This window comes from Neophocaena asiaeorientalis, unplaced genomic scaffold, assembly GCF_003031525.2.
Source record: "Neophocaena asiaeorientalis asiaeorientalis breed wild unplaced genomic scaffold, Neophocaena_asiaeorientalis_V1.1 scaffold320, whole genome shotgun sequence".
Lineage (NCBI taxonomy): Eukaryota > Metazoa > Chordata > Mammalia > Artiodactyla > Phocoenidae > Neophocaena > Neophocaena asiaeorientalis.
Genome location: NW_020174826.1, coordinates 1,322,722 through 1,336,042, shown reverse-complemented (window position 1 = coordinate 1,336,042; position 13,321 = coordinate 1,322,722). Strand labels below are relative to the sequence as shown.

The following is a 13,321-nucleotide window of genomic DNA, read 5'->3' as shown; positions in this document are numbered from 1 at the left end:
CAAACCCACACACATAGATTAATGGAACAGAATAGAGAGCCCAGAAATGAACACACACTTTTATGGGCAAATAATCTTGTCTACAACAAAATATGCAAAAGTATACAGTGGGGAAAATACAGCTTCTTCAATAAATGGTGTTGGAAAAACTGAACAGTTACATGCAAAAGTATTAAACTGGACTACTCTCTCACACCATGCAAAAAATAAATTTAAAGTGGATTAAAAACTTAAATGTAAGACCTGAAACCATGAGACTTCTGGAGGAAAACACAGGCAGTGTACTCTTTGACATTAGTCTTAATAATTATCTCTCCTCAGGTAAGGGAAACAAAAGCAAATATAAACAAATGGGACTACATCAAACTAAAAATCTTTTGCACTGTGAAGAAAGTTATCACAAAATCAAAAGTCCATCTACTAACTGGGAGAAAATATTTGCAAATGATGTATCTGATAACAGGTTAAGTATACAAAATATACAAAGAACTCATAAAGCTCAACATAAAACTCAAAAAAAAACCCCAAATAACCAGATTGAAAAATAGGCAGAAACTCTGAATAGACATTTTTCCAAAGACGGCATGCACATGAAAAAAATGTTCAATATCACTAATCATCAGGGAAATGTAAATCAAAACTGTAATGAGATATCACCTCACACCTTTCAGAGTGGCTATTGTCAAAAAAAGCCCACAAATAACAAATGTTGGCAAGGATGTGGAGAAGAGGGAACTCTAGTGCACCATTAGTGGAAATGTAAATTGGTGCAGCCACTATGGAAAACAGCATGCAGTTTCTTCAAGAAACTAAAAATAAAACTACCAAATGATCCAACAATTTCACTTCTGGGATTATGTCTGAAGAAAATGAAAACACTAATTCAAAAAGGTACATTCAATATTCATAGAAGCATTATTTACAATAGCCAAGATATTTATATATATATATATATATATATATACATACACACACATATGTATGTATACAATGGAGTATGAGCCAGTCATGAAAAAGAATGAAATATTGCCATTTGCAACAACATGGATGGACCTGGAGTGAAATAAGTCAGAAAGAGAAAGACAAATACTAAATATTATCACTTGTATGTGGAATATAAAAAATTAAACATGGGATATATGTTTATGTATAGCTGATTCACTTTGTTATACAGCAGAAACTAACACACCATTTAAAAGCAATTATACTCCAATAAAGATGTTTAAAAAAAATTAAACCATAGATTGTTCTTTCCATTTTTGTCATTTAGAAAACAGTATTAAGCCCAAAATATCCTTCTATGGGACTTTGTTGTGATAGCTGCCTTAAATTCTTTTAGGAGCAACCTAGAATGGAAAGATGTTAACTACTCTGCAAATTAAAATATAAACATAAACTTTGTTTACATATTTATAATATTTTATTGTAAAAGCACTCATTTTTAGTAGCCACTTCTTTGTGGCAATGCTACTGCTTCTTTTTGCATCATAATTTATTTGGTGGGCTTTGAGAGGAGCTTCACTGAAGATGGCAGGTGGAGAAGTGAATTCTAATGTAAAGTACTACCCCCTTATAATTTAGGTCTTATCTTCCTAACATTCAAAGCTAAAACAAGGCTTTATAGTCTTAAATTCAATCACATTCTTCTATCAGGAAATATCAAAAAGTATTACTTCAGCAAATGTCTGTGAAAATATTTTGAGCAAGCTGCCATAAGGATACACAAGGATACCAGGATGTTTGTGCAGGGGCTCACACCACAACTTACTCCTTCTTGCCTTTGCATAATAATATATATAACAGCAACAATAATAGCAGCAGCACTTACATAATGTTTATCCTGCTGTTAGATAGAGATGTGTGTGTGTATACACAGACATATTAAAAATACTAGGGGGCTTCCCTGGTGGAAGTGGTTGAGAGTCCGCCTGCCGATGCAGTGGACCCGGGTTCGTGCCCCGGTCTGGGAAGATCCCACATGCCGCGGAGCGGCTGGGCCTATGAGCCATGGCCGCTGAGCCTGCGCGTCCGGAGCCTGTGCTCCGCAACGGGGAGCCCACAGCAGTGAGGGGCCCGCATACCGCAAAATAAATAAATAAAATAAAAAAATAAAAATACTACATACGTAGTACATGTACGTTTGTGTGTGTATATATGCACATATGTATGTATGCATATGTGTATATATACACAATCCTCACAGTGAGGCTTGTGATATTATTATGCCCATTTAAAAATAAGAAAAGTGAGACCAGAGATGTTAAGTAATTTGACCAAAATCAGCGGGCTCCAGAGCTTGTACTCTTCACTGCTATGCCATGAACATAGTGTCCACTCAGGTTAGTCCCTAGGGAAGGAGATACCAGCTACCTTGCTCTTATACTTCTTTTTGATTAATAATTTATCCCTTGCTGTGTTCATGGCTATGATTTCCCTGGCTCCTGCCACTGCCCCAGAAGTAAGTTTAGAATTGTTTCTTGGTGCTTTCCTTTTTCTAAAAGAAAAATCAGCTACATTATGTGGTGTTAAAAATGGCTCAGCAGGATCTGTTCTTTTGAATATCAAAGGCCGGTGTAGGCAACAACATAAAAAAAATAAACATAAAAATGAACCCACTGGGATACATGGATCTATGGAAATTAATAACTTAGAAAGAACTCATGTGAATCTATCTATATACATAAATATAAATATAAATATATATATATATTTAAATGTGGTGATTAGCCAGTGACACTGTGTTCTTCCTTCAGGGTAAAAGAAAAGCTCTGAGACACCAAAGCATTCCTGCTCTGTCTAGAGTTTAATATATTGCCCTCATGGTTTTCCCCTCAAGGCTTATTAGAAGAAGATAACCAGTGGATGACCCAGATAAACAGACTCCAGAAATTAATTGATAGACTGGAAAAGAAGGTGAGTGCTTCCTTTTCTTTCTTCTCCCTCTTAGTTTTCAGTAGATTATGACTCATTATTCCTTATTCCCCCAATATTCATGTCTGCCTGGATAGACTAGCAACCAGGATCTCCGTTATACTGCTTGATAGTTATTTGGGATTTTTGTTAAAGCAAATATAATGTTAATTCTCATTCCCCCCATGCCAATCCCTAATTATAGTTAAAATAGTATATAGGGTTTAAAGTTAAATAAATCTACTGCATTGTCTGACTTTTAGGTTATCAATCATGTAAGGTAGCAGTGTGCTTGAATGATGCAAATGGCAGCTCTTGGGAATGACCTGGTTGATGCCTTGGGAATGTTTCAAAGTGATTCAGGGAAATGGCTGTGTGGTACACTAAAAGATGATATTGTACACTCAACTTCTAGAAATTAGCATCTTAACTGATGATTTTTAGCATGAAAACTACCAAGTTAGCAAGCAAGTTAAGATATGATGAAGAGTTCTTCAGAACTATATTTTATGTTTCCAGTTATTGTATTTTTATTGACTAATTCAATTAGCACCAAGTAGTCCTGATATTATAATTATATTCCTCTTAAGCAGCTTTAATGGAAGAGGCTGCTTTTGTTAATCAGTAAGAATATGTGTTTTCTGTGCATGCCAAGCACGAAGGAAGGAACCTTTATGCTTGCGAGAGAGTTTCTGACTTTGAAGAACCCAGAGTCTACCCGTAAAAATATTCTATATTCATTAAATGAGTTAACAGATTTTTAAAAGTATGCAGTTGCACAAAACCAAGCTCATTGTTAATGCTCAGTAAATACTTAATGACTGACTGAGACATGCCAAAGGAATGGAGCATATACTAAAATTTACAGTTGCTAACCTGACGGAATGATCACTGCAAGCTGGGAAGGACCGCTTGTGTCAGAAAGGGCTTAAGGGGCCTTTAGAAATGATGACAATTAGGAATTTTGAGTGCAAGTAACAGAAATTACCTCTTTAATAAAAAAGAAATCTCTAGAAGGAAATGGGAGTGTTCACGAATCAACAGACAGTCTAGAGATCTAGACTTAGGAAGTCAGTAGACAAGATAAGTCTAGAGATGTAGGTAAGCAAGAAATACTCACCAGTCTCTCAGGTTGTCTCCACTGTAATAGATGAGTTTCAACAATTTCCAGTCTATGGACATTCTGCTCAAGATTCCACTTTCCAGGAGGGAGAGTCTGGTTTGTCTTGTTATGGTTGCATGCAGGTCTCTTAGATAAGGAAGGAGAGAAAACCTTGGTTAACAGTCAAGTATTAAAATGAGATGAGATCATTCACTGAAGGAAATTGTATTGTCACTAAAATCAGAATAAATGTTAGTCAGCTAACAAACTAATAAGTATTTGCTATGGGAAAATAACTTTTTAGTAAACAGAGAGCAGTTGGAGAGGGCATTCAGGTAAGGTGATGGCATGAGCAAAGATTAAGTAGACCAACCTGGTTAGAGTCTTCCATTTAGGGACATAGTGACAAATAAGATTATATGAAAGGATGGGGCTGAATTATGGATGGCCTTAAATAACAGACTAAGGAATTTGGACTTGATCTTGGAGACAACAGGAGGCATTTATTATTTTTCAACAGATAAGTGACATAATAAAAAAGATCCTTTAGATAGAAAATTGGACAGCAAGAATATGAAATGGATTCAAACAAGAAGATTCAAAGTCAGAGCTACCAAAGCCAGCTATAACAGTGACGTTAAAGGGCAGGCTGTATACCTGAGCCCACTGGGATCAAGTATAGTAAAAGATGAGCCTGGACTAAGTGACTAAAAAGAAAATGGCAGATTTGAAATACTTGAGGTGAAATTAACAGGACCGTTGAATGGGTATGATGGGTAAAAGGGTAGTTTCAAATAGGAGTCTGAGGATTTGAGCCCAAGTGTCTGAGACAATTATACCACTAACAGACAAGGGAGAGACAGTGAGAGATAATTGGTGAGGTGAGGTGAGGAGGTGAACTGGTTTATTAAATTTCAAGATATAATAGGACATCTAAGTAGAAATATCCAGTTAGATTAGTATTTAAGAAACCAGGACAACAGATTGAGATCTTGAGAGCCATCTCCCAGAGGTGAAACCTCATGTCCTAAGAATGGGTAAGGTCTCTGAAATGGAGATTCTATACAAAGAAGAACCACGTCTAGAGGAAACAACTTTGGAGAGTTCCAGTCCCTCTGCCACCACATCACTGTTCACTAAATTTAAATTGACCACTTATGGGGACAAATAACATAAACTAAGAGTTTGCTGCAAGTCAACTTTCCTCCTTTCTAATTTCATTAATTGATGTGTGAATTGAGATTAAAATGCTTGATAATAAAAATAGTGGCCATACAAATTAGTTTTCCAATGGTGGAAGTCTTGGAAATGCAGGACCCTATTTAAAAAACAAACCTTGTTAAAACATAAAGATTCAGTTGTTAAATAAGTTTGGATTCATTTAAAGAATACAAGTACCTCTTTTTAAAATGGTTTGGAAGTCCTTGGCAAAGCTGTCTTTCTTCTGGTGTCATAAATGTATGTCATTCTTTTTAAAGGGGTAGCTCAAACTCAGGTCATGGCTTTTTTTCCAACTTAAAATCAAAGTATTGTCATGTCTCCTTCTTTTCTAGGCTTTTTTCTCCCTTCATTCCTATGAAAGCATTTCATTATGAGAACAGTGGCTGAGAGGTTTGCTGAAAGTACAATGTGATGGTCTTAAACATGGGGCTCCAGCTGTGTGGGGCTCAGCATGATCTGTCTTAATGAAAGGAGAAGCAGTGCAAGTTGGGTTTTTTTCTACAACTTGTTCTGTACTATGCTGAATTAGGTTTTTAGAGGAAAAACATCCAATTGACAAACAGAAGCTAAGTGCATATTATATTTTACTGATGGCTGTTTTGTCTTCTCAGTTGTTAGCACTAGGTTTGATCTCCACATTAAAAGGGAATGTACTTAGAGTGGAAGCCATACTGTCTTTTCTCACCACTAAGTATCTATGATAAATCTTTCCTGCACTGTAAACCAAGCCCAATACCATTTATGTGGGGGAAAAATAACCTTTGAAATTTCTACAAGTCTCTTCAGACATTCCTTTTTTCCACTTCAGCCTCTCTGAGTATTTATGGGATATATTGAGATTATATCTCATGTTTTGCTTGAACTCTGCAGAAACCAGTGTTCAATGCTTAAACAAAACAACAACAAAGTCCGTTTAATCTTCATGAAGTCTTAAGTATACCATCAGATCACAGGATATCCATATTTAAAGGGATATAATTAAGGATGTCACACTCATACAACTTGTTTTAAGTTTTTTACCTTAGATTAAAGAAAGTAGAACTGAAAAGTGTGCCTGAGTTGTTATTAGGGAAACAGCAGTCAAAGAGATCACTATTGTTACAGTTTCTATATGCAGAGTACTTTTAAAGATTCAATTCACATCTATATGCATTATATGTTTGTCTTCACAGAAGAGCTAGGATTTAAATGGGCATTCATTCAGCCACTTGTTTATTCAACTAACATTTATTGAGTACCCACTTTATGCAAGGTACTATTCTGACAGTGAGAATATAGCAGTGATCAAAACAGGTAAGGTCCTTGGTCTCTGGAGAGACAGACAAACCCCAAGTAAACAAATTCATGAAATGAAGTAATTTCGGATAGTGTAAAGTACTATGAAGAAAATGTAGGACAATGTGATGAAGATGGAGGGTTGGATACTTAAAGTGAGTAATCTGAGAAGGTCACTTTAAGGATGTGATATTTGAGTTGAAGTTAGAAAAATAAGGAAGAGCCAACTAGAGGAAAACCTAGGGATAGAGAATATAAGGCAGTGGAAATAGTAAAAGTGAATTGCAGAGAAGTTAAATAACTTGCATAAAGTTCACCCACAAAAGAACTGCATAGCTAGAGCTATGTAGCTCTGTTATTAACAGGCTTATACTATTTCAGGCAGTCTGGATTTCTATAACTTTCTATTTATTTCTTATCTATTTGAAGGAATTATTGTGCATAATCCTCACTTGTTTTCCAGTTTTGAGAAATAATTGACATACATCACTATTTAAATTTAAAGCATACAGCATGATGGCTTTATTTACATATAAGGTGAAATAATTACCACAATACGTTCGTTAACATCCATCTTCTCATACAGGTACAATAAAAAGGAAAGGAAGAAAAACAGAAGGGAAAAATGTTTATCTTCTTAGGATTTACTCTTTTAACTTTCCTACATGCCATACAGCAGTGTTAATTATAGTCATCATGTTGTAACATTACATCGTTAATACTTATTTATCTTATAACTGGAAGAAGTTTGTTCCCTTTTTTTTTTTTTTTTTTTAGTTTGTACCTTTTGACTATCTTCATCCTATTCCCCTCCTCCCACTCTCTCCCTCTGGTAACCAAAAATCTGCTCTCTTTTTCTATGAGTTTGGGGTTTTTGTTTTTATTTTTTTTAGATTCCACATATAAATTATATCATACAGTACAGTATTTGTCTTTCTCTGTCTTATTTCTCTTAGCATAATATCTTCAAGGCTCATCCCTGTGGTCACAAATGGTAGGATTTCCTTGTTTTTTGTGGCTGAATAATATTCCATTATATATGTATGTATATATATATATATATATATATATATATATCTCACATGTTCTTTATCCATTCACCCATCGATGGACAATTAGGTTGTTTCCATGTCTTGGCTTCTATAAATAATGCTGGTATGAACATAGGGGTGCAGATATCTTTTCGACGTAGTGTTTTCATTACCTTTGAATATACTTCAGAAATGGAATTGCTAGATCATATGGTAGCTCAGTATTTAATTTTTTGAGGAACATGAGAAAGCCATACTGCTTTCCATAGTGGATGCACCAATTTACAATCTACCAACAATGCACAAGCATTCCCTTTTTCCACATTCTTGCCATCACGTTATCTCTTGTTTTTTTTGTGATGGTCATTCTAATAGACATGAGTGATATCTCAGTGTGGTTTTACTTTGCTTTTCCTTAATGAGTAGTGATGTTGATCATCTTTTCATGTACATGTTGACCTTTCATATATCTTCTTTGGAGAAATGTCTATTCAGGTCCTTTGCTCATTTTTTTTTTTTTGGGAAAATTTTTTTTCTGGCCTTTTCTCATTTTTTTTTTTTTTTTTTTTTGCTATTGAATTATATGAGTTATTTATGTATTTTGAATGTTAACCCTTATCAGATATATGGTTTTCAAATATTTTGTTCCCATTCTAAAGTTTGTCTTTTCACTTTATTGATTTATTTTCCTTGTTGTTGTTGTTTACTGTGCAGAAGCTTTTTAGTTTGATGTATCCCACTTGTTTGTTTTTTATTTATTTGTTTGTGCTTCAGGTGACATATCCAAAAATCATTACCAAGAATCATGTCAGGGAGCTTTATTACTATGTTTTCTTCTAGGAGTTTCATGGTTTCAGGTCTTACATTTAAATCCTTAGTCCATTTTGAGTTAATTTTGTGAGTGGTGTAAGATATGGGTCCAATTTCATTCTTTTACATGTGAATATCCAATTATCCCAGAGTCATTTATTAAAAAGACTTTCTTTTCTCCACTGAGTATTCTTCCCTATTAAATATTAGTGGATTGTATATGCTTGGTCTTATTTCTGGGCTCTCAATTCTATTCCATCGGTCTTTTGTGTGTTATTATGCTAGTAGCATACTGTTTGACGGCTTTAGCTTTATAGTATAACTTCAAATCAGGAAGTATGATCTCTTCTGCTCTTTTCTTCTTTCTCAGCATTTCTTTGGCTATTCAGCATTTTTTGTGGTTCATATAACTTTTAGGAGTGTTTTTTCTACCTCTGTAAAAGATGCCATTGGAATATGGATAGGGATTTTATTGAATCTATAGATGGCTTTTGGTAGTATTGATGTTTTAACAATATTAATTCTTCCAGTTCATGAATACAGAATACCCTTCTACTTATTTGTATTTTTGTATTTTCTTTGATTTCTTTCATCAATGTCTTTCAGTCTTCACAGTAGAGAAATTTCACTTGCTTAGTTAAATGTATTCCTAAGTATTTTTTTATGCTGTTGTAAATAGGATTGATTTCTTTATTTTTTTTCAGAAAATTCACTGTAGGCATATAGAAATGCTACTGATTTTTGTATGTTAATTTCATATCTTGAAACTTTATTGAATTCCTTGACTAGATCTGACAGTTTTTTTTGTTACATCTTTAAGATTTTTGTTTATAAAACCAAGCCATCTGCAAATAGAGATGGTTTTACTTCTTCATTTACTTTTATTTCTCTTTCTTGCCTGATTTCTCTAGGTAGGATTTCTAGTACTATTTTGAACAGGAGTGGTGAGAATAGACACACTTGTCTTATTCCTGATCCTTAGAGGAAAAGGTTTCACCCTTTCACCATTAGTATGATGTTGAGGAAGCTGTGGGCTTGTCATATATGACTTTTATTATGTTGAGATATGTTCCTTTTATGACTTTTTGTTAAGGGCTTTTATTATGAATTTATGTTAAATTTTATCAAATGATTTTTCTGTGTCTATTGAGATGATTGTATGATTTTTTTCTTTCTGTTAAGATGATGTATCACACTGATTTATTTGCATATGTTGAACCATCCTTGCATCCCAGGGATAAATCCCACTTGATCATGATAAATGATTCTTTTAATGTGCTACTGAATTTGGTTTGCTAGTATTTTATTGAAATTTTTGCATCTATAATTATCAGGGGTATTGACCTATAGCTGTCATTTCTACTAGTGTCCTTTTCTGGTTTTAGTCTCACGATAATGCTGGCCTCATAAAATAAATTTGGGAGTACTCTCTCCTCTTCTATTTCTGGAAAAATTTGAGAAGCATTGGTGTTAATTCTTTAAATGTTTGGTAAAATTCACGAGTGAAGCCATCTGGTCCTGGACTTTTGTTTGTTGGGAGGTTTTTGATTACGGATTCAATCCCTTTACTAGTAAATGGTCTATTCAGATTTTATATTTCTTCCTAATTAAGTCTTGGTAAATGATATGTTTCTAAGAATTTTTCCATTTATTCTAGGTTGCCCAGTTTGTTAGCATATGGTTGGCTGTTATGATCCTTTGAATTCTGTGGTATCAGTTATAATGTCTGCTTTTTAAATTATAATTTTGTTGATTTGTGTCCTTTCTCTTTTTCCCTTGGTTAGTCTAGCTAAGGGTTTGTCAATTTTTCTTATCTTTTCAAAGAACCAACTCTTAGTTTGGATAATCTTTCCAATTGTTTTTCTGTTCTCTATTTCATTTATTTCTGTTCTAATCTTTATTATTTTCTTTCTTCTGTTAACTTTGTGCTCTGATCTTCTTTTTCTAGTTTTTGAAGCTGTAGAGTGAGGTTGTTTATTTGGGATCTTTCTTACTTCTTAAGTAGGTGTTTATTGCTATGAAGCTCCCTCTTAGAACTGCTTTTGCTGCATCCCACAGGTTCTGGTGTGTTGCATTTTCACTTTTGTTTGTCTCAAAAATTTTATTTCCTCTTTAACTTCTTCTTTGATCCATTGGTTGTTTAATTTCCTTGTTTTCATGAATTTTTCAGTTTTCTTCTTCTTATTGATTCCTACTTTCATGCCATTGTGGTCACAAAAGATACTTGGTATGATTTTTTTTTTTTTTTTTTTGTGGTACGCAGTTCTCTCACTGTTGTGGCCTCTCCCATTGCAGAGCACAGGCTCCGGATGCACATGCTCAGCGGCCATGGTTCATGGGCCCAGCTGCTCTGCGGCATGTGGGATCTTCCTGGACCGGGGCACGAACCCATGTTCCCTGCATCGGCAGGTGGACTCTCAACCACTGCACCACCAGGGAAGCCCACTTGATATGATTTTAATCTTCTTTAATTGCTAAGACTTGATTTGTGGCCTAACATATGGTCCATTCTAGAATTTTGTTGTACACCTGAGAAAAATATATATTCTGCTATTGAGAGATAGAACATGAATATTAGGATCATTTAGTCTTTAATGTTGTTCGAATCTGTTGTTTTCTTACTGATTCTCTGTCTGCATGAAATGTCCATTGACAGATGAATGGATAAAGAAGATGTGGTACATATATACAATGGAATATTACTCAGCCATAAGAAAGGAACAAAATTGGGTCATTTGTAGAGATGTGGATGGAACTAGAGTCTGTCATACAGAGTGAAACAAGTCAGAAAGAGAAAAACAAACACTGTATATAAACACATATATGTGGAATCTAGAAAAATGATACAGATGAACCTATGTGCAGGGCAGAAATAGAGACACAGACATAGAGAACGGGTGTGTGGGCATGGGGTGGGGGAAGGGGAGAGTGGGATGAATTAGGAGATTAGGATTGACATATATACACTACCATGTGTAAAATAGATAGCTAGTGGGAACCAGCTGTATAGCACAGGGAGCTCAGCTCTTTGCTCTGTGGTGACCTAGATAGGTGGGACTGGGAGTGGAGGAGTGGGAGGGAGGTTCAAGAGAGAAGGCATGTATGAATACATATAGTTGATTCACCTCATTGTACAGCAGAAACTAATACAACATTGTATAGCAATTATACTCCAATATATTTACAGTTCTTATATCTTCTTGATATATTGATCTTTTTGTCATTATATAATGACACCCTTTGTCTTTATTCACCATTTTTCGTTTAAAGTCAATTTTGTCTAAGTATAGCTACCTCTGCTTTCTGTTGTTATTATTTGCTTGAAATGTCTCTTTCCATCCCTTAACTCTCAGTCTATATGTGCTTTTAAGGCTAAAGTAAGACTCCTGTAGGCAGCATATTATTAGATCTTGTTTTTTTTTTTAATCCATTCAGCCATTCAATGTCTTTTCTTTTTTATCAGATTATAATTGCTTTACAGTGTTGTGTTAGTTTCTGCTGTACAATGAAGTGAGTCAGCTATATGTATACACATATCCCCTCCCCCATGGACCTGCCTCTCACCACCCCATCCCACCCATCTAGGTCATCATAGAGCAAAAACCTGAGCTCCCTGTGCTATAAAGCAGGTTCCCACTAGCTATCTATTTTACACATGGTAGAGTATATTTGTCAATCCTAATCTCCTAATTCATCCCACCTTCCCCTTTCCCCCCTTGGTGTCCATACATTTGTTCTCTACATCTGTGTCCCTATTTCTGCCTTGCAAACCAGTTTATCTATACCATTTTTCTAGAATCCACATATATGCATTAATATATGATATTTGTTTTTCCCTTTCTGACTTACTTCACTCTTTATGACAGATTCTAGATCCATCCATATCTCTACAAATGACCCAATTTCATTCCTTTTTATGGCTGAGTAATATGCCATTGTATATATGTACCACATCTTCTTTATCAATTCATCTGTTCTCCAAAGTGGCTGTATCCATTTACATTCCCACCAACAGTGCAAGAGGGTTCCCTTTTCTCCACACCATCTCCAACATTTATTGTTTGTAGATTTATTGATGATGGCCATTCTAACCAGTGAGAGGTGATACTTCACTATAATACTGATTTGCAGTTCTCTAATAATTAATGAGGTTGAGCATCTTTTCATGTGCCTCTTGGCCAACTGTATGTCTTCTTTGGCTAAATGTCTATTTAGGTCTTCTGCCCATTTTTTAATTGGGTTGTTTGGTTTTTTTATATCGAGCTCCATGAGCTGTTTGTATATTTTGGAGATTAATCCTTTGTCTGTTGTTTCATTTGCAAATATTTTCTCCCATTCTGAGGGTTGTCTTTTTGTCTTGTTTATTGTCTTTGCTGTGCAAAAGTTTTTAAGTTCAGTTAGGTCCCATTTGTTTATTTTTGTTTTTATTTTCATTACTCTAGGAGGTGGGTCAAAAAAGATCTTGCTGTGGTTTAAGTCAGAGTGTTTTTCCTATGTTTTCCTCTAAGAGTTTTATAGTGTCTGGTCTTATATTTAGGTCTTTCATCCATTTTGAGTTTATTTTTGTGTATGGTATAAGGGACTGTTCTAACTTCATTCTTTTACATGTAGCTGTCCAGTTTTCCCACCCCCCACTTATTGAAGAGATTTTCTTTTCTCCATTGTATATTCTTGCCTCCTTTGTCACAGATTAGGTGACCATAGGTGCATTGATTTATCTCTGGGCTTTCTATCCTGTAGAAATGTATCTATATTTGAATTCATCTATATTTGAATGTCCGTGCCAGCACCATACTGTCTTGATTACTGTAGCTTTGTAGTATAGTCTGAAGTCAGGGAGCTGATTCCTCCAGCCCCGTTTTTTGTTCTCAAGATTGGTTTGGCTATTCAGGGTCTTTTGTGTTTCCATACAGGTTGTAAAATTTTACGTGCTATTCTGTGAAGAATGCCATTGGCAATTTGATAGGGATTG

The 13,321-nt window shown here is 35.0% G+C and overlaps 1 protein-coding gene across 1 annotated transcript in view; it reads left to right on the top strand.

Annotated features, from left to right (window-relative positions):
• Positions 1 to 13,321, top strand: part of NECAB1 (N-terminal EF-hand calcium binding protein 1) — a 282,518-nt gene that overhangs the window by 228,210 nt on the left and 40,987 nt on the right. Inside the window, exon 8 of the mRNA XM_024760421.1 lies at positions 2,837 to 2,913. Coding sequence (XP_024616189.1) covers positions 2,837 to 2,913 — 77 coding nt within the window. The remainder of the gene's footprint in view (positions 1 to 2,836; positions 2,914 to 13,321) is intronic.